This window comes from Plasmodium vinckei (assembly GCF_900681995.1).
Source record: "Plasmodium vinckei vinckei genome assembly, chromosome: PVVCY_09".
Classification (NCBI taxonomy): Eukaryota; Apicomplexa; class Aconoidasida; order Haemosporida; family Plasmodiidae; genus Plasmodium; species Plasmodium vinckei.
This window is the reverse complement of record NC_051301.1, coordinates 850226-876888: the sequence shown is the minus strand read 5'-3', so window position 1 is coordinate 876888 and position 26663 is coordinate 850226. Positions and strand designations below refer to the sequence as shown.

Here is a 26663-nt window from a genome sequence, read left to right as displayed (position 1 = left end):
ATCTTATTTTTAATGAGATTTTATAAATAATATATTTTGTGAATATAAATATATATTAGTATCATAATGATATATATATATTTATATATTATTCGACTTTTTGGTATTGGTCTCTTTTGAAGTCTATTTTAAAATAGAAAACAATAGTGGCTGTTTTGGTAGCCGTCTTTTTTGTGAATTTCCCATTTTTAAATTGCCATAAATAAATATATTTGCATTTTGAAATGATAAAATATGTATGATTTATAATGGCTATGCAAAGCTCATGTTTTTATGTGTTTATCGTATTATGTATTGTTTTAACGTATTTTTTTTTTATTGTTTTTATGTACGTTAGCTTAATTTAATGTGAGCATAGCCATTTCCCGTTTCCTATTATTTGGTATATATGTACATACGATTTTATAGTTTGTATTTAACCTACCATATGATAACCTCATTTATGCAATATTATTCGTTTTATTAAATTTTTTTTTTTTTTATTCCTTTATTATATATGATAAATTGGAATATAATAATATAGAACTAATTAAAATATAATTATTAATACTTAACTGAAATATATCTCAAGTTTTTATTTAGTATTATATGGATAACCAAATTTTACTATCTTATTGTAACTATTCGGTTTAACTGTCGTTATTTTATTTTTCTTTTTTTATGATACCCCTTTTAATATTGTAACATAAAATCACATATTTAATAACAAAAATAGGAATGAAAATTGTATTTTTTCGATTTAATTAATTTTTATAGCATTATATGGTATATATGATTATACCCATTTGTTTAGTGTAGCATGTTAATAATTTTTTTTTTTTTTTTTACATACCTTTAAGGGGTAATTTAACAAATACATACAAATAACGGGAATAAAAAAAATATTAATTATATATACATGTACAATAATATTATTACTAAACTTACACAAATGATAATTTATATAGATAGGAAAAAAAAAAAATTTAAAACTATATTTTACATATTAATGATCTTGTGATATTTCCAATTTTGTTACTATATATACAAAATAGAAAAGATTATTTAAGTTAAGAAATAAATATATAAACCCTTTTATAGGCAACTATTCATTTTCTTTTTCTTTCTCTTTCTTTTTTCTTTCTTTTTTACTCTCTTTTTTTATTCTCCGTAAGCTATGTCATCGGTAAGGGAAAAAAAAAAGAAATAATATACCATTTTAAATAGCTATATATATATTATATAATTTTACATTTTGTTATTCTATAGAGAATTACACCTCTTAACCCTAAGCCATTTCTAAATAGTTTGGTTGGAAATCGAGTTATCATAAAATTAAAATGGGGAATGGAATATAAAGGTATAATTTAAAAAAAATATATATTTCCCCTTTTGTGTACATCATCCAAATTTTCAATACATATTGTAGTTTATTGTGAATGCTTTAAAAGGTCTTTTTATTGTTTATATTTCATAACAAAAAGAAATGAACATATATATATGTATACATTCTCAATTACTTATAAACACAATTTTAGGAAATCTTAAATCGTTTGATGCTTATATGAATATAAGACTAACAAGTGCCGAAGAATGGATACGAGGGGAATATAAAGGAACATTGGGAGAGATATTTTTAAGGTAATGCCTAGTAAAAATAAAAGGAAAAATAATACCTATCCTGTTTTTTCACTTTAACTGATTTGCTTTTTGCCTTTTTAACTGATTTATTTTTTGCCTTTTTAACTAATTTGTTTTTTGCCCCTTAACAGGTGCAACAACGTTTTGTATATTAGGGAAGATAACGAAACGGAGCAATCCGAAGAATGAAAAATATTTAATTTACAAAATGAATGTTTTTAATAATGTAGATATGTATTATCATTTTTTTTGTTTTAATTAATTTTGAATGGTGTACAATAAAGTTATATTTATTTTTTCAAACCATCCCTACTTAAAACTTTAAATTTTAAAAATGTTTAATTTTTTTTAAAACTATAAAACTTTGAAAATGTATAATTTTTTCTTCAGCATTCCCACATTAAATTTAAGGGAATATTACGGAAATATCCATTCCCTATATTTAACGTAAATTAATTTTTTTATGAAATATTTTACGAGATAAGGTCTTAATAAATGTGCCTACACTCTTAAATGGGAGATTGCACACGCATATGTATATGTGTATATATATACATATGTATATATATATATATATAGAGAGAGAGAGAGAGAGAGAGCGAGAGATAGATAGATAGAGAGATAGATTGTTGTCTTTTTACAAATAGTTGTAAATTTTTAATTAAACATAAAATGGAATAAAATTAATGATATCCCATTTGGTTGTTTATCATTAGTAGCGTACAAACAAAATATATTTACATATAAAATAAAAGCAAAAAAATACGTAACAAAGAAGGGAAGTGGCAACTAACGAGCTAATTAAGTTGCTAATTATGTAATAAATTTTATGGAACTAAATAAATGATAAATAACAGTGTAGACATAACCAAACAAATCAAAATTAATAGCAAAAAAATAATGAATAATGTTACAATAAATATATTTCAATTTGTTTTCTTCCGCATTTAATTTATCCCTCCTTTCTTACATGCACATATTAAATTTATTATGAACAGTCAGAAAAAAATGTTGATAAATGATCTTAAAATATTTATCATTATTTTTTTTTTGTCTGTGTGTGTGCATATATTAGGTAAACATATTTCGTATTAAGGATGTCAAATTTGCTTAAAAAATATATGCACACAACTGAGAAAAATATAATTATATTTATTATTATACTTTAAAAAATATATACGAATTTAACAAAACTCTTTAAAGGATATATATTAATATATTTTTTTAAAAATGGATTATTAATTATTGGACTTATTTTCTTTCATTTTAGCTACCACTTTTGGTCATCGTTGAACTTGAAAAACTTGATGAACGTGATGAACTATTAGTTCGTCTTCTTCTGTTTTCTGTTCTATATTTTAATTTATTTTTGTCTGTTCCTTTTTTATATTGTTTATTATTTTTTTTTTTTCGATTCGAGCTATTATATCCTCTTGATGAGTCTGAAGAAATGCTACGTGATAAGCTATCTAGCGAATTATTTGATATGGTTTTATTATTATTTTTTTTTTTTTTACAATTTGATGATTTAACATTTTTGTTTTTATTACTATGACGGTGATTTTGTTCATAATTTTTTTTCGAAAATTTTGAATCACTGTCTGATGAAAAATCTTTTTTTTGGTGCTGCTTATTTTTATGCTTACTTCCACTTTTTTTTATCTTGTTTTCCCCTTTTTCTTGACTCATTTTCGATTTATAATTATCTTCATTTTCACTTCCAGTTTTACTAAGGATACTTAAATTGGATTTATCTCGGTCATTAGAAGGTGCATTATTATTAGTGTTATTTTTTGATAGATCAACTTTTTCTTCATCATTTTCATCTTTTAAATTGGGATTACTATAATTGTCCTTTTCGATCTCCTCCTTTGAGTTCTTTTTATTATTTTTACTATCTTCATATGTTTCACTACTCGATGATGAGTAATCTTTAATTCTTCGTTTTTTATTTAGATTGCTATTTTTATATATTTTTTTATACTTTCTTGTGTCTATATTTGTATCATCTATGCTCGTATTATTACTATTGTTACTTTGTTTGGAAAATGACCTACTACTATTACTCGAACAATTTTTATATTTTGTTTTCCGTTTATTTTGTTTATCATTTTGTTCTAAATCCTTTTCAATAAATTCACCCTCATTATTATTGTTACTATCTTTTGATATTATATTATTTGAGCAACTACTTTTAAAATTGTTATTTAATAATGTATCTTCAGAACTTTCTTCATTTCCTTTTACTTTTTTTGGTATATCATCTTTTTCATATAATTCATGATTATTTGTCAAATCGGATTGTTCACATTTTTTTTTATTGACTAAATTATGCCGCTCTGTTGAAATGCTGCTACTTTTTGAGGTATCACTTGAATTTTTTTTTTTTTTTTTTATACCTTTTTCATTTTTTTCTATTTCTTTATCAGATTCATCACTAAAACAACTTTTGAATGAATGTTTTTTTGCATATTTTTTTGTCTTATTGTAATTATGTTTATTTTTGTTTATAAAATTTACAGTTTTATCTTTACCCTGAGATTTTTTTAAATTGCTATTATTAGTGGATCTCGAGTTTTCAGAACTTACTGTGTTATAATCACTTGATGTATCCCTATCTGCTCCTTTCTTTATTTTTCCCTTTTTAGTATACATATATTTCTTTTTCTTTTTCTCATACTTATCATAATTATCACTAGTACTATATGACTTGCTTATACTTCGACTGGATGTTTCATAAGATGAATATGTAGAGGAGGAGGAAACACTATGACTAGATAAGCTTCTAGAACTTCTTTTATAATATTTTAATTTCTTTCCTTTTCGACTATATCTGTCACGGCTTCTGTCTCGGCTTCTACCTATTGATGGATACCTTGAAACACGCCGCCTTTTTTCTCGGTTATTATTTTCATACTTATGGTTTCTATATTTAGAGTCGTTTAAATTATTATGATATTTTTTCATAGTGTCAGGTGATTTTCTTCTGTTTTGAGCTACAATTATTCTTATTTCTTTTCCATCGATTTTTGAATTATTTAAAATATTTAATGCTTCTTTTGCATGTTTTGGGTCATAATATTCAACGAATCCAAATCCTCGAGGTCTTCTTGTATAATGATCAAGAGGTAAATAAACATCTCGTATTTTTCCAAAATGTTCAAATATTTTTCTAACTTTATCTGGGCTTGTTTCAAAACTTAAATTCCTTATCAATAAACTACAACCATTTTCAACCATTTTTTCATTTTATTTATTTAACAGTACATTCAAAAATAGCTGTTAAAACAAGACTTTTATTTTTACTAAAAAAGGATATGAATACTTGAAATATGCGTCGTTTATTTTGGGTCACAATTACTATACGATCATCAACAATGTGTGTACTTTTTGGAAGGCAAAGGACAAATTTACTAAGCACTTTTTACATGCACACATAACATGTATATATAATATATTTATTTTTTTATTTATAAATGTATAAACTTAATATGGTTTAATAAAAAGGGAAAAAAAATACATGCTTCAAAAATGTAACTCTATTTTTAAAAAAGACATCAGTAATAATTTGTCAAGTCTATGTTTGCCCATATTTTTATATTGAAACAAAAAAATAGCTAGAATATTATGACTTGTTAATACAAAAATGGATCTTTATAAAATGTGTTAATAACTTTGTATTTTCTCTTTCTCTTGTTTTACACTTTTTTCCCACATATCTCCTTTTTCATTTTGCTTGTATTAGCAAAAAAGGAGGTAAAAAAGATACAACACAACAAGAAAAAAAATAGTATTTCTAATTTAATGTGCATCCTAAATTCATTTTACATAAATAGCTAAAAAAAATAATATAAAAAAAAATATTTCATATTCATATTATTAAATGCAAATAGCTATTTGAATTAGCTTGAAAAAAAAAAAATGTGCAAATAACTTAGCATACACAAATAAATAAGTATGTACGTAAAAAATTATTATTTTATAGGATTCTATAAATTGGATGTTTCAATCTGATATATTTTTTCCTTATAAAATGTACATAAAAATATGGACCATATTTTTGTATAAAATATAAATATGTAAAATAAAATTTAATTAAATTCACCTATGCTGAATAAATATAAATAATACCACTTTAATTTGACATTTTTTTTTCATTATATATTATATATTATTTGGAATGCTTAAAAAATATATTAGTCTTTTTTATGTATAGCCGGTGATTGTATTACTATATATGCGGGAATATTTATTGTAGTACCAAAAAAAAAGTGTATATATATAGCATATATGCAATACACTTGCATTATCAAAAAATTTATAAATTTTTTGTTACTTTTATATTAAAACATGATTTATATCGGATTAAATAATTTGTACTAAATAAAAACCGCTTTTAATTACACATAAGAGACTTTAAAACTGTCCTTTTACTTTTTTTATTTCACAATATGTATATATTTTTTTTTTGATTTTTTTCCATAGCCCATGCTTGTATATTACCTACACTTTTTAGTTAAATTTTTTTTTATTTTAATATTCCCATTTTAAGAAAAAATAAAAAAGTACAGGTATTTATGAATATATACAATTGTGGTATACATGTCTAGGCAGGTATATCACAATTACAATTAAACAAAATATAAATATGATGAATTAAATTATTTATGTGCATATTTTTGTTTGTCCCTATAATGTAAAAATGTAGTTCTAACAATTTTAATTTTTCATTTTATCCCTTTTTATGATTTTTTTTGAATAAAAGATATTACAAAATAATAAGGAAACATAAAAAAAAATACAATTGCCAATATTTATTTTGAGAGCATAATTGATAAGTCTTTTTATTTTTACTTATTATCATTATATTGATATATTATTCCATTTACAATGTGGTAAACTAATATAAAAATTGCAAATGGAATAGTCCATTATGTGTAAATATAATTTTCACAAGGCAATAATTACGCTTTTTTATAAATAAAATATGATAATATTTATCTTTTTTATATAAAATCTCTGATAAATATTAGAGAGAATATTCTACAAAACCATCAAATTTTGTTACAACATTTTTGAAACTCTCCATTTTTAGGACAATAAAAATATAAGGAATATATAAACTGTACATTTTTTCATTCTTTTCATTATTCATTATAAATTTTCAAAGACATTTTTATTTTATAAAAAAAAGTTAATTAAAATGGACAATTTACATACGCACACGTGTGTATATAATATATATATGTATGTGTATTAAAAAATAAATTTTCATAATCTGTCAAATTTTGTTAATTACTATATATTTACAACGCTATTATAATTTTCCATAATTTATGTTATTTTTTTTTTTCATTTTTTTATTAGTCTATATATTTGGTTACTGTTGTTGTGATATAAATTGTCATTTATATGGTAAAACAAATTAGGTAGCAAAATTAAAAAAAAAAAAAAAAAAGACAGACAAAAACAAAATTATGCAAGGGGTGCATATTTATTTAAATTAAAATATATACATTTTGAATAATAGAGATTTAAGTATGTGTATATATAAACGTTGTTAATGTCTACATAAAAAAAGACGTTGTTGAAAAAAAAGAAAAAACACACACATGTATTGTACATATACATATGCATGTCTAATTAAAATGTAGAACGAAAATAATTAAAATTAATACAAAAATATATTTATTTGGTTGTAATTTATTTGGATGTAATTTATTTTGGTTGTAATTTCTTTTTTCTTTTTCTTTTTCATTTGTTGTATACCGTTGAAGAAAACATAGAACATGTTCTTTAACAACACTTTTACAATATATTAAAATTCAAATAAAAATAATATATTTTTTAATTAAGTTGTCATATGAAATAAATATCGAATATGATATATTTTTATATGTAGATAATATATTATACTTATTTGTTAGTTTTTTATATGGTTTCATTTTAATTTAAAGATTTGTTAGTTAATACTCTCAAAAACCAAAAAAAACACAAAAAAAAAAAAAAAAAACAAAAACACAAACCAAAACAAAATTAGCATTATATACAATATTGAAAATATGTTTAAACAATTTTCTCGTAATTTATGAATACATACACGTTTGTATATATAACATATATACTTACATACACAATTGTATGCGTATTTATTTACATAGACATATAGAAACGTGTTTGTAAATATAGTTCGATCAACTAAGAATTTAATAAACTTTTTATATCTAATAATAAAAATTAAAAAACAATTTATTAATTTTTTTATATTGATAATTAATCTCTATGCTTTATATGCATTAACACCAAAAAAACTCTACGTAAAATAGTTTGATATTTTTTTATATACACTAAAGAAATATTTTAAATATAAAGTAAGGATATGCACATTCCCTTATTATGTATGTATACATGCATGTTGAATCGGTTTGCTCGTAGTTACATACATATATTACGGTTACATGTTGCTATTCAATTTTTATGTATATTTTTATTCTATTTTTTAGATTAATACGAAATGCTAAAGGGCACACAAAATATACAAATTAAAAAACCTATTGGCAATGAGTTGCTTGTACAAATTTGAAAAAAAAATATAAATATATATTTGAATGAAATATAGAAACTTGTATTTACAAATGTAATAAATTTTAATTCATTTTTTTTTAGATGGGAATTAAAAAAATGGAGAATGAGTTAAAAAAGAGAAATGAAGAATTTGAAGAATTGAGCAATAATTATAGAGAAATATATGTAAAAAAAAATATCCATAAAAAATAACCAATATATTTTTGCACACACATGTAAACATTATATAAATATGTTTGAATAAACATGCTTGATGAATATGCTTGGTTTATAGGGGCTATATGTTATGACAAAGAAAAACTTAGATGAATCGTCAAATGTAATCTTAAAAAATAATAATACAATTATATTAGGCATATATAACATTATGGTTGTACATACTTATTTTTTAAAAGCAAGCATAATATATGCCCTTTTTCCGTTTTTTTAGAACTTTCAAGGAAAGGTCTGGAAACTGGAATCTGTGATAAAAGGAAAAGATAATGAATACATGAACCTAAAGGTGAGTCAAAATTTATTACATTCTGTCTCATTTTGACACTCCCTATTGTTCCTCATTTAATGTACATTCGATCCTTACAATGGCATATTTACTTGCTTGCTTATTTACTTACTTATTCTCTCGTTTTGTTGCTCATTTTGATGGTTAGGCAAATTTCCAAGAAGTGCTGGAGGAAAAAAATAAACTTGAAGAAGACATTGAGGAGTATGAAAAGGCCATTTATGAGATTAACGAAAATTTGACCTCTCTAAAGGAAGCACATATGGTAAATAAAATTGTTGAAAATGGGTGGCAAATACTTGTAGTTCTTTTTTTTGTAATGCACAATTTATTTTTCAATCCTTTTATGTTATATTTATTATAGGACGAATTAAAAGAAATCCAAGAAGAAATCTCCAATCTTTATTTAGAAATTGAAAAGTCAAAGGTAAAAAAATAAAATTTATTTTTCAAACATGTTATATATATAATATATATATATAATTCTACATTACATATTGTGACATTTTTCAGGAACAATTAGACACCATGCAAGAAGAATGTGAAGATCTAAGAAAGCTTAATCATGTAATATTATAAAAAATACTTATATGCTTATACAATATTTTATACTGAATAATATTAAATCAGTTCTGGATATAATAATTATATTTTTTTTATAGGACAAAAGTAACACAATCGATTCACTAAGTAAAGAAATTGACGCCCTTAAGGTAAAATACTTTTAAAAACAAACCCCAATTATATTTTTGTAAAAATTTTACAATGTTTTTGATTTGAAAAATATGCATAACCATATTTAATAATTAAATTTTCTACATTATAGGAAGAGAAAAAACAACGTGAAAATGAAATGGAATTAATAATATCTTGTCAAAATAAAGTAAAAATGGAAATGGAATATATGAATAAAGAAAAGGATAAATTAAAGGAAGATGAAGACAAGTTTTTAATGGAGAAAAAACATTTTGAAATATATAAACAGCAACTAGAAGAAGAGAAAAAAAAGATTGAAAAAAAAAATGAAGAATTAGGAAAAGAAAAAGATAGACAAGAAAACAATATGAAAAATATTGTAATAAAGTATAACAACTTACAAAAAAAAGTAGATGATCTTTCAGAGGACAATTCGGTATTTAAATTTATGAACAACAATAAATAATATACAAAAAATGTGGAAAAAATTATGAACGTACATATTTTTTTTTTCATAACTAGCGAAAATACATTTAATTAAAAATGCACACACGATAACTATTATCCTAATTTTATAAAATTTTGCAGAATAAGGATACTTGTATAAAGGAAAACCAAAATAAAATAAACTTGTTGAATGATGAAAACAGTGTTCTTAAGGTTAAATAAATTTTAAAAAAATTGTAAAGCAACAACCATATGAATTATAATTTTACAAAATAAATATAATTTAATTAAATTACATTTTTTAACAGAATGAAGTCACAACTCTAAATTCTAAAATGCAAGAATTAAAAGTATGCCAATAAATAAGTCAATTTAAAAAATGTATAATTCTTATATATACACAATAGTATAGACATATTTTTTTTTTTGAACTTTTTTTTATGAACAGAATGAGCTAGATAGCGAACAAAAAAAAAATACAGAATTGATGGTAATACATATTATTTATATCGCTTGAAATATGTAAAATTGGATTAACCAAATAAATAAGTGTAATTATTATTATTACTTCATTTTACATTTTTTTTAATGCTAGGAAAATGTTGACAACAAAACCAATGAAGTGTCTCAAAGGGACTCTATTATACAAGTCTGGAATTAAAAAAAATATTCCTCATATAAGTTTTATAATTGTATTTTTTTTTATTTTTAAAAATGTTGTTCATATTTTTTTTTTAGATTTTATATAGTAAATTGAAAGAACAGGAGAACGAAAACCTTATATTCCAGGTAAAATCAATAAATATTATATACAAATTCACATTCATTTTATTGTCTTATTTATTCTGTACAACCCATTAGTATATATAAAATTTCAACAACATTCTATGGGTATATACCTACCTTTTGTCATTTTTATTTTTTCTTTTTTTTCACAGAATGAAAATATATCTTTGAAAAATCATAGTAAAAAATTGAATACAATTTTAGAAAATAGGAAAAAGGAAATGGATCACATTGAAAATGGCTTATGCGATGTGAGAAATAAAAATGTGTCAAACGATTGTGTGTGCATATATTTATAGCTTTTGGTTTTATATTTTATATTTTTTATATTTTTTTTTTCAGAAACTGTCTAAATTAATAATTAAAAGAAAAATAAGGGACAAAGATGACTTATGCTTTGAAGGACATCCCCAATCAATGCTCTTGAAAATTGTAAAAAAAAAATAATAAAAATGCAGATAATGTAGTCATATGTATACATGATCTTGTTCATGCATTTGCTATTCACATATTTTTTTCTTTTCATTAGTTATGGGATGGTTATGTAGACATATGCAAAAATGTATTACGATCAAGGGACACCTATTTATTTACTCAAAACCGAAATCATAAATTTATTTCTGTTTATGACACAGATTTGGTAAGGCTGAAAAGGGAGAGAAAACTTACTAAGCGCTTTTTATTGCGTGAGTAAAGCATAACATAATATACACGTTTATATTTTGCTCATTTTCTTTTTCCTTTTTTATCGATTTTCAGTTTTTGGATATCACCCAGGAAAGCAAGAACAAATGGTATGTTCTTTCAAATGAAATAAAAAATTAGGAGCACTGACTTGTGTATGTTATATGTTTCAATTTTTTTCAACTTTTTTCATTTTTTTTTTTACTTCCCCAGCTCGATCTCATACAAAAGTGAAACTCGAGGTATTTTTTTTGTAAATGATGATGAAAGTAAAAACATGATTTATGTTGGGCCATTTAGTAAGTATAGTGGATATAATGTATCAGTATGTAAAAAAAGTAACAATTTGGAATTAACTAGTAAGGCTAAAAATAGTTACATATTTGAAGAGATGTGTACAACAAAGAAGGGAACAAAATTAATTTTAATAAAAGAAAAAGAGAGTGGTAAATATTTTGGTGGATTACATAATAATTTTTATTTTGAAAAACAAAAACAAAAACAAAATGGTGTCGATAAGTCATATTATAATGATGCAGTAAATAAACTAATTGACTACATGTCAAATGATAAGGAAGAAAATGCAAGTATGGTATTGAAAAAATGTAATAGTGAAGTTAAAATCGAAGAAGGAAGTGTGCAGGTTGAAAATGCTGAGAAGGTTGAACAGGTTGAAAAGGTTGAAAATGCTGAGACGGTTGAGGAGAGTGAGGAGAGTGAGGAGAGTGAACTGGTTGACGGTACGAAAGAAATGAATGAGGAAAACAAAACATCTGATAACAAAATAGAAGACGAAAATGTTCATAAATATAATATAGCTAAAGATATGTTGCTATTATCAAATAGTAATTGTAATAGTACAACCGATAATGATAGTAATGGATATTTTTACATGAATAATAAATTTGGTTGTCAAGAGGGAGGAAATAATGATGAAGACTTTGATGAGAATAATTCAAGCTTAAAAAAATATATAGGAAATAATAATTTATATAATTATACAAATATATCAATGCATAAATGTTATATTGCTAATACTCCATGTTTTAATAATACAGTTTTAACATTAACAGAAAATAAAGATGAAGCAATATTATTCGAAGTTTTTAACTATGAGCAAATTGTTGAACACGATTCAATTAAATACGCCTCAGAATGTATTTTACAATTTCTTTTAAATTTCAAAAAAACTAGTTCCCAAGATTTATCAACAGTATGTAGTAACAAAAATTCAAACTTCATATCATTGAATGATGAAGACTGGAATATACTTCCAGCATATATGTAATATGAAATCTTTACATAATGCCATATTTTTTAATCTAAAAATAAAATATAAAACTGTTTAGATTGATTAAGTATATATCAATTAGTAAGTAATTTCAGATTTTTAAAAAAATATAACTTAATAGTAAAACTAAATGAACTTGGCATTTTATTGGTACCCTTGATTTTTTGGATTTGCCATTTAATTTTTTTAAAGAATTTTTAAAAAATTCTTAACATTTTTTTACAAATTTTTTTATATTTTTTATGCCTTTTTTTTTTTATATTTCTACGTTTTTTACGTTTTTATTTTTACATTTTTAATGCGTTTGTCTTGCCTTTTTAATATAATATTTTTTGCTAGATCGGTTAGAATTTTTTTTTAATTTATTGTTGTTATTGTTGTTGTATTTAATAGAGTCTTAAAATTATTTTGTGATTTTCTTAAATAAATTTTATATAATTATTTTATATTTTTTTTCGTAATTGAATTTTATAAAATATAGCAAACTTTAAAATTTAATTTATTTTTATTAAGGGGTATATATATATCATGTTTAACTCAATTTTTTATGCTAATAAAAAATGTTATATAATTTTTAATATTTAAATTATTAAACACTTTTTATAGATTTTGTTTTGATATATTTTTGATTTTATGAAAAACCCCGCGCTATTACAAAATTAAATATTTTTACATTGCCTAGTATTATTAGGTGATAATATTTAATTTTTTATACTTTTTTTATGTGTTAGGGATTGATAAGATTCGATCCCATTATATAATAATTTGTTTTAGTTTTTAAAATAAAATATGCTTAGTATGAATCATCAAAATTAGTTATTAAATAATATAAAGAAAATATTGTTTTAGTATTTCATGTCATCACACAATATTATGTAATATATACATGTCCATGTTTTACAATAATGGCATTAAATACTTTGAATGGTGGGCTATCAGTAGCGAATACAAATGTAACTCCTATACTTAATGAAATAAAAAATGAACCATATGATTTTAATTTTATAAATGAAAATAACAATAATAATAATTGGAAAAAAGGATTGCCCAATGATTTAATTAACACGTTAGAAAAACTTGATGATATGGAACGAGCTGTTCTTCAGGCGACAAATGGAGACTATAAAGTAGAAAAACATCATGCTTATACAGTCGATGGTTATCAATTAAATTTATATCATGTTGTAGAATCAGGTAAAAATGGTGTACCTTTAAAAAAGAAAAACCCCAAAAAAGAAGTATTTTGTTTAGGCCATGGCTTATTCGAATCATCTATAAGTACAATAGCAAATGGATATACCTCTTTACCTATTAAATTATTTTTAAAAAATTATGATGTTTGGCTTTGTAATAATAGAGGAAGTGGTTTAACCGAATATGTTGGAAAAAAATATGCCATGAAAAAAAATTTAGAACGATATACAATTGAGGATTTGTATGACATTGGGTTTGATGAAAATGACTTTCAAAAAAAAAATAACCAAGATCAACCTAACCTAACGAAAAATAAATCAGATGTGAATACAAAAGAAGTGAGTAAGACTAATTTACGACAAAAACCAACAACAAATTGTCAAAATAATGGGAATGGCAAAGAGCCAATGATTGGTGAGACCTCTAAAAGTGGTACTCTAAAACAGAAAAAATTAACTAGTAATACAAAAGAAAATGTGAGGAATGATAATTTATTTAATTCAGACGATATAAATATTAAAAAAATGTTTGAACTAGTTGGCATAACAGAGAAAGATTTAAAATCTATTGATAATATGAAAAGAAAAGATGTTAAAAAAAATATTAAAGAAAAAAATAGATGGACATTTGAAGATATGGGAGCGAAAGATATACCTGCAATAGTTAAATATATAGCAACTGAAACACAACAAGATAAAATAAAATATGTTGGATTATCACAAGGGTCTATATCATTTTTAATTGGTGGTTGTGTAAGCCCTTATGTCAATAATAGTATAGAGAAATGCTACTTAATGTCTTTGCCTATTATTTTGCCGACAAGATCGAACATGGAACGCCCATTAAAAATGTTTATAGCCATATCAAAGCATTTTAAAACGATATTAAAATTCAGAAGATATCTTATGAAGTATCTTCCAAAAAAATATCATAAGCATCACATAATTGATTTAGCTCATCATTTAACTTCAGATGTTTTAAAATTTGTTTTATATAGTCCATCTAATAAAGATATATATTATTTAAATACTCCAAGTGGATCGACTTCGGATGCTAATATGAAAAGATGGTTATCATCATTTATTGCAAACGAACCCACAACAGGCATTTTTGAAAAAAATAATAAACGATGTACAATTCCTATATGTCTTATATATGGTGATAAAGATTGTCTTGTTGATTCAGATTCCTCTATCAAATATATGCAAAAGATTTTTAAACCCCCCCAATTGGAAATTATTAGACATCCCGAATGGTCTCATTTAGATCCAATGGTTTCAGATAATGATGATATTATTTTTTCTCATATTATAAAAGATAGTCAAAATGACAAACCGAAAAAAAAAAAAAATTAATTTAAAAAATGCCCCTATTCAAGCACATGCACACGTTTATATATGTTTATATATATATACATACACATACATGTTTAGTTAATCTATGTTTCCGTATTTAAAATTAGTTTATAATTGTTTTCGTTCATGTTTCTAAATTTTGTTTACATGGATTTCTACTTGTTTTAGTCATTGCTCCAATGTTTATTTGTGTCATTTGCTTATTAAAATGCAAGACAACAAACAAACAAAGGAATAATAATAAAAATTGCCATAATATTTTGGCTATTTTAAATTTTATATTTATATCCATTTGGGTATATAATATATATTAGACATTTTTTTTTTTAATTTTTATGTATAAAACTTTTTGATATTTATGCCATTTGCATAATCAATATAAAAACTTAATATTTTCATTTGATTTAAATAATTTAATTTATATTTTATGTTGAAAAGTTATAAAACAAATAACGAAGTTTTAATATATAAGATATGCGTATGCATACAAGCAACCATTTCGTTGCTTCTTATGAAACATATTTGCACAAGCACGTTAAAAATATGAATGAGTAAATAAATTAGGGATAGTTGGTTATGCTTTTTGTTCGTTAGAGCATCCAATCCCATTTCGAAATAAGTTTGCAAAAAAAAAAAAAAAAAAAAAAAATGAAGAATTATATGACCATTATGGTGAGTTGGTTCAATTTTTACCTTAACTGTGCATGTTTAGGATAATTATTAAAATAAAAAGTACATATTTGAAACTTTGAATTTAGTGCTATAATTATTGCCTCATCTTGATAATTGCTTAATGTTATATTATGGTTCTTATTTATTGGAGCAAAATCTATAGCTATAATTGGTTTATTTTGGGACAAATAAAATTTTTTTTTTTTTTGTAAATAATTTTGGCTAAATTTATATAAATAATTTTTCTGAACAAGACAGGTATTATTATCAGAAATATGCTCACAATTTTTTTGATCGCTAGAATTTTTAATTCTTTTAGTTATACCTACTGCTAACATTTTTGAGGAATGTTTATCAAATTTTACATATTCAATTATTCCATTAAATTTTTTTTCATGTACTAAATGAAACTGACTTAAAGAATAAATAAAAAGAGTATCAAAAGAATAGTAACACATATATATATTATTTTCAACATCAAATATTTCTATCCCTTTATATAAATTAAATACATAATCGTTTAATAATGTATACATAGGATGATTAATTATTGCTAGTGTTTTTAAATTTATGCTATCCCATATAGATATTAATGTATCATGACATATACACAAAATTCCACCATCTTTACTTATATCTCCGTCCAAAATTGGAGTATTTTTATAATTTATATTTTTCACAATTGTTAAAGTGTCATACTTTTCGTCCTCCTCTTCATTATCATCTAGTTTATCCTTTGACACATCATTTTTATTTTCAACAGCTTTGCTATTAATAATACTATTTTCAGACATATTTGTTTTATTTTCTGTACTGTTCATAAAATATGCTAAATCAACGCTATCTATTTCATGTGTTTCGATTTCAAAATTTTTATATACATCATCGCCTAAAATTTTTTCTGATTTTTCTAAACACCAATATGACATATTTCCATCTGAGCCTAATAATATAAATATGCTTAAAGCTGGATGGGGAATAATTTTTTTATATTTTGCAACATTATTTTGGTCGGCACTTGGTTGTGTTTTCTCTTTTTCAATATTTTCAGCTCCTTCCTCAACTTTTTGCTCTCCAATAAAATTTGAAAAGTTGTCAGCTTCTTTGTTAATCATATATTGAAACATGTCGAAATAGTCAAAGTTTTTTACATGTATCCAAAATCGAATAGTGTAGGCAGTATGAATTAGATGGTGATCAATTTCATCTAAAACACCATAAATATAATGATTCCTTTTTTCAATAGTCATAATAATATCTCTTGTATTATTAATGGCAAATAAATTTAATTCAATGTCATTTACTTTTTCTGTATCTGTTCTACTCTTATATATTATATTTAATGGACATAAATTTTTAAGATGTTTATTTTTTTCTACATTAAATAATTGTAAATGTGTAAAGGAAGTTAAGAAACAAAAGATTAATCCATCATTAGATCCACAAAAATACGATAATTGAAAATTTTGATATAAATTATTTTCTATATTTGCATTATTATATATACTTTTTTCTAATTCCTTTTGTATTGACTCAAATGTTATTATGTCCTTTTTTATCATATCATCAGGTTCATCTTCGACATCATTGCAAGCATTATCAATTTCTTTCTTATCTATACTGTTACTTCGTTGATTTTCAATCTCGGGTATCATATTATAATCTGTTGTTTCATTATTTAGCATATCTAAATTTCCATTTTGTAGTGATCCATTTTTATTTTTAGCATTACCATGATAATTAAATTGATCAAATAGTTGAGCTCCAAAAATAGAGAAGGATCTTTTTATATTTATAGCCATATCTAGATTATTATAAAATAGACGTGCTAATTTTAATGGCATAGATATACTATTATATTTATAAAAAAATAAACGTTTATTATAATTAATAAAAAATATTGAATTATTTAAAGAATTGCAAATAAGTATATTTTTTTTTATATCTAAATAAATATAATAACAAGGAGAACCTAAATGTGAAATAAAATCAAAGTTTCCATTTTTTTTGTTATATAGCAATATAACTCCTTCTTCACCTGTTGATATAATTTTGCCATTTTCTGTTGTTATATAATAAACAGAATGACTATGCCATTTATATTTTACATATTGAATTTTTTGCTTAGAAATAATTTTCTGTGTACAGGCTCCTAAATTAATATATGAAATATTTTTTACAAAATTATTGTTATTTCTTAAGTCTTTAAATTCATTATCATATTCCTGATCATTTTTTTGATTCTCTAAAGTTTCTCTACTTATAAAATCTGCTTCAAATACAGGAAAATATGGTGACCCATTTGAAAATGTTTTTATATTATTTAATAAATTTTTGGGACTCATTTGTTGAAATGTGTTAGTATATGATTCATTTTGGTTATGCTGATTTGTATTGTCTTTTGAATTTATCGAAATAATTTCACCAAAATTAAGAATGCATATATATCCATTGACAAAACCAATACATAAAGATTTGTCATCATCGCATATTTTAATAGCAGATATATAATTATTATAATACATAATATTATACCGCCTTTTTTGTATATCATATATTATTATTAAATTATTATTTGCTAAAACTAATTTTGATAATTTTATATCCATATCTATCATTGAAAAATATATATATTTTATTTTTAAAATTGGTTGTAATCTTAATTTTAGTGTGATTGTTTTTTTATTTTTTCGTTTTTTATGATTTATTTTGTTTTTTATTTTATCATTATTATTATAATTTGAAAATTCTCCATTTCTTTCTATCTCTTCATTTTCATATTCATTTTCTGGAATATTAGACAATTCCTCAGGGTATGTACTAGCATCATATTCATTTTCAAAATCGGAGTCATAGTTATATATGATATGGCTAGGTACTGAGTCATCTCTTTGTTCATTTGGTTGTTGGCTATTCTCATTTTGCTGATTAAAATCGTAAAGGTTATCTTCATAGCCAAAGGTAAATCTAAGTATAAAAAAATTAGCATATAATTTATTTTCTACATATTCCCAGGTAGCCAAACATAGCTCACCATTCTTTCCAAAACTATTAATATAAAATAAATTATTTATAATAAACTTTTTAACAAAATGAAAAGTTTCATTTGTAATTTGATATACATATATATAATTATTAAATCCTTTTAATATTAAATATTCTTCATTTCCCTTTTTATCATAAAAATAAAATATTCGATCTATAGAGAATGATGTTACAATTATTTTTTTTGTTTTTTTTTTTAAATTTATACATATTATACTATTTTCTGTACATAAATATGATATATTATATTTAGTTAATATTGGCTTATTTTTTATTATATTTCCCCCAAAATTTAATTCTAATAATTCTAAATCTTTTACAAAGCTATTATTTTTTAATATCAATTCCTTATGTATATTACTTATATTTTCATCTTGTAATAATTTATTCTCTTCTCTATTTAAGTCGTCCATGTATAGTTTTTCCTGGACATTTCTTTCCCCCAGTACTACCAATTTTGAATTCCTCTCATTTGTTTCACACATTATTTTTTTTTATTTCCCGGAACAGTTATTCCGTTAGTAGGGAATACAAAGAGTATGTACCTGTATAGATATGTGTATATATCTATGGGCTCATTTACTTTTATTCTTATTTAGAAATAAGGTGGTATAACCAAGTGTATATATACGATCAGGATATCTTAGCCCGTATCGTGCTCACTTATTAAACTTAATAATGAAAAAAATTATGTAGATAAATATATAAAAAAAAATAATGATGTAGTATGTAATAAAAAAATAAATATAGGAGCCTATATATTGTTATCTAGGCAAAATATTCATTTTCCTATCTACTATGGATAAGTTATAAAAAAAAACAAAATTTATTGCTATACTATATTGTAGTTATAAAAATAAAAACTTATATCCTTTTTGTATCAGCAGGACAAAGTATATTTTCTAAACAATTAAAAAGGGTTCTATACAAATCCATCATATGGTATATCATGATTTTGTATTTTCTTTTCCCCACTTTTTTTTTTTTTTTTTTATATTTTATTTATGTATGATTATTTAATCATTTTCTATATTTCAGTTAATAATTCATGTAATATATTAATTTTTTTTTAAGGATATGTAAATTTATCTACATAAATAATGGTTGAAAAAAAAATAAATAATTTACAGTTGCTTTGGTATATTATATATGTTCCGTTGAAGCATATAGTATATTTTACTCGGGTTGAGGGATGTAATATATTTTATATGCATATATGTATAATATGAAAAAAAGGGAAAAAAAAATAATAGAAATATATTTAATATAATAATAACTACTAAATATGTTACATTTTCAAAAGTATTTTTTTTTTTTTTTTATTTCCATATACAATTTTTTAAAATGGCTAGCTACTTATGTTAAAATAAAATCAGGTAATTTATTTATTTGAAAATTTGTTGATTGTTTATGATGTTTTTATAAACACAAAAAAAAAGTAATAATATTATAAGAAATACATATATATATGGACATTTCTTTTAATACATTTGTTACGACAATATTCGAAAAAATTAAAAATAAAATGGATACTTAAAAAAATTAAATAAAAAAAAATCAATTATTTACATATCATTCGATCAGTAGTCGGTTATACAATCGGATGAAATTTGTTTTGTTCAAAAAGGAATACATAGGACGTTGAAATAATCATATAGATATATGTTGGTCTATATAAGGAGAGAAATTTAGTATGTCCCTCTAGTTTTACTTCATAAATGGAAAAGTTTGCGGGTAAATATTTTTAATTATATTGCTATAAAACAAAATCAATTCATATATTCAATATGATTTTTTTTTTCAAAATAAAATAATCTGGGATATGTCAATAAAATGTTCTGTTTTTAATTTATATATCAAACTTGTTATATAGACATAATTGTCTTCATGGAATTCGTTAAAATGTTCATTGCCAATGGGGCCTGTAAATATGCCGGAAAATTGTAAATTAAATAAATCATGCATGTATATATACATTACAGCTAGCTATATGTCTTATTATTTAATATTTTAATTTGTTTACACAAAAGGGCATAAATATAACATATATGACTATATTAAAATCTTACATTATTATTTTTATTTTTGTCTGGATGGACTTTCAAAGCTAAACTATAATAATTTTTTTTTGCTATTTTTTTAATCTCTTCTTTTGTGGACGTAGAATTTTGGAAATATTTGCTTATCTGGTCATAATTATAAGAAAAAAAAAAAATAAAATGTAATATTTATATGTACATTATAGCCAATATATTAAATATAACAATAATAATAAATGGTGCAAATTATTAATATATATAAAGTACTTGTAGGACTTCCCAGGGATTGTTGGCATTTCTTATAATTCTGTCAACTGAAATAGAATGAAACAAACATTACATATATTGTTATTATTCCTAGAATTGAATAAACATGTGTATATAACTTTTTAATTCATTAATTCGATTTTGGGCATATATTTACCGTCACCAGAATAGCTAGATTGTTCATTTTTTTTTGTGTCTGGAATAGCTAAATTGAAAAAAAAAAAATATATATAGCCAAAAGTCAAAAAAAAAAAAAAATACAGCCAAAAAAACAACACATTTTTTTTCTCATCTTTTAATTATCGTGGGCACACATGTATATATATTTGGTATGTTTTTAATTACCCCCATGAGAATTAAATAAGCAATATATCTTGGCTTGTAAGAATATATTTTTTTGTTTTTCCATAGTATCCAATTCTTTTAAACGAAAAAACTCTGATGAATAATTCTTAACACTTTTATTTCGGCACTCAAATAAACAATAATCGTTGGGACACCATAAATTATGAGCAATATGAAATAAGGATATATGGAACATATGGTGTTTATTGCATTTATATGTAAATGTAATATTTTGTATTTCAGGATTGATAAAATTTAGATTAATTAATTTTCCTTTATATTTCATTCCATGGGATATGATTAATTTTAAAAATTTTTTACAAGGTTTACAATAGTTAGTTGACAAATCATTATCAAATTTTTTAAAACAGAAATGTTCAATATCTTTTTCATCTACACAAAATAAGCATTTATAATATTTAAAATATAACATTTTCGTTTTTTCATTTTCTTTTTTTTGTATATTAGATAGACTACTATCATAATCTAAATTCATTTTATATACTTCTTCTGCATTATATATTTTATTAAAAAATTTTGTTTTAAATCCATTATTTTTTAATATGTTTTGATGATTGTTTGAGACATTTTTTATTCTATTTATTGTCCTTTTCATAACGTAACTAACATTGGATGTGTGACAAGTACCATCACATGTATTTCTAGCATTGTTGTTAGTTTTATTTGTTTTTTTTGTTAATCCTGTTTGGTTTTTTTTTGATATTGGTACGTTTTTAATTTCTACTGAATTATCATTATCTGGTTTTATGTAGTCTTTTTTTTTTTTTTCCAAAATAGTATTTTTTTCATTGGAACTTTCAACCTTTGTTAAGTCAATTATATTATCGTATAAATTTATTTTACATGAGCATATTTCATTATTATTTTTTTTATTGCTAGTTAGTATTTCATTGTTTTGACATTTTCTAGTTCCCTGATTTATAACCATTTTATTAGCAATCAATATTTACTATGTTTTATGAGAATAAAAAATAGTAATATGATTAGACATATTTTTTATATTCCATAAATTTGTACAAACATTTTGTTTATTATTTTTTTGTAATATTATAATTTTGTTATTTATAGGATTGTTTGAAAAAAAAAATTATATATTGTCATTATTTTTTTTGGAAAATTTAAAAATATTTTTAGGCAAAGGTATTATATATTTTGGGTTTGCTATTTTTATATGAGCTTGACTCAGTTATTCTCTATACTATTCCTGCAATTGTGATTAAATTATTTTATCATTTAAAATTTATATATCACAAAATAATTAAAAAAAATAAATTTTTTAATAAATATGTCACATATAATGTTTAGGACATTTTAATTTTTTTTTTCTTTTTTTTTCAATCAAATAATTTTTTTAAAGTAAGCTTAATAATTTTTTTTACATACATAGTACATATATCTACTACCCACTAAGCCTTAATGCTCAATAAATCGAATAAGTATATATACAAATGCATAATAATTATATATGTATATTACATTTTATTTTTGCAAACTTTTTATCTATATATCGATTTTAATAAAACGTGTGTTGTTAAAATTATAATATTTTTCTTTTTTCATTTTATTGCTACTCCCAATATATACACATTTATCATTCCCTATACTTACATTTGTTAGTTCACTTTTTAAGGGCTTATCACAAAATGTAGTTTTACTTATTTACAAAATTATAGATTTATAGAATGGGTAATTGATAAAAATATGTAAATTTTTATCATTGGAAATATATGATTCAAATCAAATTCGTAAAACAACTTTGAAAAAATGATAATATATATTGTTAGATATATATTTAAAAACCATTTACCAACTTATAAGTAACAAACTTTTAAATAGTTTTCCTTTTTGATACTCTTTATTTGTTTTAAACTATGTAATGTTTATATATTATTATATTCCCCTTTTTTAAACAAACTTGTATAATGAACATATGGAAAAGTGTAAACCTAAATAATGATTGACATATCTAATGCTAACCAAATATGTAATTACTTTTCCTTACTAACCATTTCCAAACTTGTTTACTTTTGATATTTTATATTATTAAAATGGAGATTTATGAAAAAAATTGAAAGTTATAGACCTATATGAGTATAATAAGTGTAGAGTAAAAGGACAATAGTTTTTTTTGTTTTTTTTTTTAATTTATATAAAATATTTTCCTTTTTTTTAGTTGCTTATGTGTGTTTATATATAGGCAGGTATAAATATATACATAAATATTAAGCTACAATTTCATGTATTTATATTAAGTTGGTAAAAAGTATATTTGTAAGTAGACAAAAAAGGGGTTGTTATCTCAAACTGTTTTATATTTTTATTTTTTTGTAAAAATTTGAGAGAAAAAATGGATATAAAAAAATAATTTAAAAAATGTATATAAAAAATAATTAAAAAAAATTAAATTACTAAGAAGTATTTTCAAAAAAAATTTATAAATTAAAAATTATTATATAAAATATATCTTATTATTATGTTAATTGCCTATGCATGTTTTATATTAAATTTATTATTAATCCCCCTAGTACACTTAAAAGTAGTGATGTTATTATATAGTATTTAATATATATGCGAATATTTTTTATTTGGCAATTTTTTATAGCATACTAATAAAAATTATATATACATATTATTAGAAAATAATAAGGCAATATCAATATATGTAATAATATATTATTATTGTAATAATCCAAGGTTAACTTGGTAAGCCTTGGGGAAAAAATAAAAATGCCTTCTTAAGAAAAAGGGTGCTAATGGCAAGAACAAAGTGGAAATGCAGCACGCATATAAAAATGGGATATGCATGAAAATGTTAAATTAAATAGTGATATATAATATTATAAATAAATTATAGAGTATATATATTTTGATAAAGTGCCACCTACTTAAGCTTAAAAATCCATACGATATTATATGCATACCCATTTTATTATCCATAAAAAATTAAAATATGCCTATATTTTTTAATATATATGGCATGTATATATATATTTTTTGAGTAAATTATACTAAGAATAATTTAATATATATACTAATACATATTTAAAAAAATCCATAATAAATCCGGGTTTTAAATATAAAAGAAAAAAATATGCATATTCATTATTATAAAAACAAAACACATAATTTATGGAGTTGGTAATCGGAATATTTAAATATAATAATATTTTTTTTAAATCCAAAAAAAAAATAACAAAATATAAGAAATATATATATTTATAAAATATTAATAGAATAAAATTCTATAAGCATTATATATACATATAAAAATAAATAATTTTGTAATATACTATTTTATAAAATAAATTTTTCAAAATGTCATTACAAGTAATTGATCAAAACGATTTTCACCATATATTAAGAGTTTTAAATACAAATGTTGATGGAAAGGAAAAAGTAACAATAGCATTGACTGCTATTAAAGGTATTGGAAAAAGAATTGCCAATGTCATTTGCAAACAAGCAAATGTTGATCCAACAAAAAGAGCTGGAGAATTAACAACTGAGGAAATTAATAATGTAAGTTTAATCCATAATAATAATTTGTCAATATTCTTTGTATTGAAATATTATATGCGTATACATTACATGCTTAAATATATTTCTTTTATGACATGTAGCTATATCCATGCATAAAAAGCCATTATTTGTTAATTTACCTAACTTGTTCATATTTTTTTTTTACTATTTGTAGATTGTTCATATAATGAGCTCCCCATCTCAATTTAAAATCCCAGATTGGTTTTTAAACAGAAGAAGAGATATTAAGGATGGAAAGAATTTACATGTTATAGCTAACCAACTTGATTCTTACTTACGTGAAGATTTAGAAAGAATGAAAAAAATTCGATTACATAGAGGTTTACGTCACCATTGGGGATTAAGAGTTCGTGGTCAACACACCAAAACTACAGGAAGAAGAGGAAGAACTGTTGGTGTTGCTAAGAAGAAAGGAGCATAAATATAATAAGACATATTTATACTTTCTTATATAGTTTATTTTAATAATATATATTTTTTTTACTCGCTTTTTTTTCCATTTTCCGAGAATATCATGTATAGTTATGCACAATAAATATATTTTGTTTATTTTCATTATTTTTATGAACAATTCATGCAAATGTTAATAATAGAATAAGCTATCTAAGGATAAAGAAATAACTGAAAAGAATAACTTTAAAAAAATTACATTTTTAATTAAAATTTATGAGTATATACTAAAACTAATAATTATTACATTTTTTATTTTTTTATTTAGAAATGTATATTATATAATTTCTTTCAAATTTATATTCTAAAATAATTTTTTCTACAAAAAAAAAAATGATAAGCCAAAAGAGAAAAAATGTATTCTCCAAATTGGTAACCCCTATGTTCATAAATCTATTTACTACCATCTAATGTTTTTTTTCCCCTTTTAAGAATATTTACAATAATTTCCAAATTTTAAAAACTTGATTGTTCTGACTTGTTCATAATTATTATTAAATATTATGAACAAAAAGTAGAATAAGCTAATTTACTGAAAATAGAAGTAATATTTTATTACTTGTACAGGTATTTATTGTGACTTAGCTATATGCATGAAAAAAATTGACAAATGAAATATGGCACTAATTTTTTTTATAAAAGTAATAAACTGATGGAATCGGAACAGGGATAAAAATAAATTATAGAAAGTTAGTTTTTGTTAAAAGGGTAAAGAGAGATAAATAAAAATAAACCAATAATTGTGTCACCAATTTGAATAAAATGTGAGTAACACTTTTATAATATTAATAATAAAACTATGATAATATATTATCGTCTTATTATTAATTTTTTGTTTTTTATTTTCTTTACTTTTTCACCGTTTTGTTTTATTTCAATAAAATTATAAATGGGTATATGTATGAAATAATTTTTTTGTAGAAATATATCCTTTTTCATATTTTCATACACACACATATTTTTTAGCATAGTCTATTTTGGCATTTCATTATGATATATTTATTTTTTGTCCTATTGTATCTCAAACCATATATTAAGAAGTAAACTATTTGTCATTATACATATAGTTGCAATACATTGAGTAGTGTGTAATTATTTTATTTTGTAAAAAACCAATCTTAATC

General features: G+C 22.4%; 7 protein-coding genes across 7 annotated transcripts; 4 read left to right on the top strand and 3 right to left on the bottom strand.

The window, feature by feature from the left end:
• Nucleotides 1–1156: 1156 nt before the first annotated feature.
• PVVCY_0902490 (small nuclear ribonucleoprotein F, putative) lies at nt 1157–1809 on the top strand (the record flags this gene model as incomplete). Its single annotated transcript, XM_008626589.1, has 4 exons — nt 1157–1165; nt 1249–1339; nt 1518–1620; nt 1752–1809. 4 exons carry the CDS (start codon nt 1157–1159, stop codon nt 1807–1809), a joined length of 261 nt encoding a protein of 86 aa, XP_008624811.1.
• Nucleotides 1810–2886: 1077 nt separating this feature from the next.
• PVVCY_0902480 (RNA-binding protein, putative) lies at nt 2887–4860 on the bottom strand (the record flags this gene model as incomplete). Its single annotated transcript, XM_008626588.1, has 1 exon — nt 2887–4860. The coding sequence occupies one exon, from the start codon at nt 4858–4860 to the stop codon at nt 2887–2889; it is 1974 nt and encodes a 657-aa protein (XP_008624810.1).
• Nucleotides 4861–8134: 3274 nt separating this feature from the next.
• Nucleotides 8135–12608, top strand: PVVCY_0902470 (autophagy-related protein 23, putative; the record flags this gene model as incomplete). Its single annotated transcript, XM_037634339.1, has 19 exons — nt 8135–8191; nt 8287–8370; nt 8480–8524; nt 8636–8707; nt 8856–8972; nt 9072–9134; nt 9221–9274; nt 9370–9420; nt 9534–9839; nt 9992–10063; nt 10159–10200; nt 10299–10340; nt 10446–10499; nt 10589–10639; nt 10789–10887; nt 10979–11068; nt 11166–11276; nt 11396–11430; nt 11534–12608. The coding sequence occupies 19 exons, from the start codon at nt 8135–8137 to the stop codon at nt 12606–12608; spliced, it is 2520 nt and encodes an 839-aa protein (XP_037490446.1).
• A 908-nt stretch (nt 12609–13516) lies between these two features.
• On the top strand, nt 13517–15160 carry PVVCY_0902460 (steryl ester hydrolase, putative; the record flags this gene model as incomplete). Its single annotated transcript, XM_008626586.1, has 1 exon — nt 13517–15160. One exon carries the CDS (start codon nt 13517–13519, stop codon nt 15158–15160), a length of 1644 nt encoding a protein of 547 aa, XP_008624808.1.
• A 689-nt stretch (nt 15161–15849) lies between these two features.
• Nucleotides 15850–19362, bottom strand: PVVCY_0902450 (conserved Plasmodium protein, unknown function; the record flags this gene model as incomplete). Its single annotated transcript, XM_008626585.1, has 1 exon — nt 15850–19362. One exon carries the CDS (start codon nt 19360–19362, stop codon nt 15850–15852), a length of 3513 nt encoding a protein of 1170 aa, XP_008624807.1.
• Nucleotides 19363–20742: 1380 nt separating this feature from the next.
• PVVCY_0902440 (DnaJ protein, putative) lies at nt 20743–22477 on the bottom strand (the record flags this gene model as incomplete). Its single annotated transcript, XM_008626584.2, has 5 exons — nt 20743–20799; nt 20947–21063; nt 21184–21230; nt 21341–21388; nt 21529–22477. The coding sequence occupies 5 exons, from the start codon at nt 22475–22477 to the stop codon at nt 20743–20745; spliced, it is 1218 nt and encodes a 405-aa protein (XP_008624806.2).
• A 2387-nt stretch (nt 22478–24864) lies between these two features.
• Nucleotides 24865–25510, top strand: PVVCY_0902430 (40S ribosomal protein S18, putative; the record flags this gene model as incomplete). Its single annotated transcript, XM_008626583.1, has 2 exons — nt 24865–25068; nt 25244–25510. 2 exons carry the CDS (start codon nt 24865–24867, stop codon nt 25508–25510), a joined length of 471 nt encoding a protein of 156 aa, XP_008624805.1.
• Between the last annotated feature and the right edge of the window lie 1153 nt (nt 25511–26663).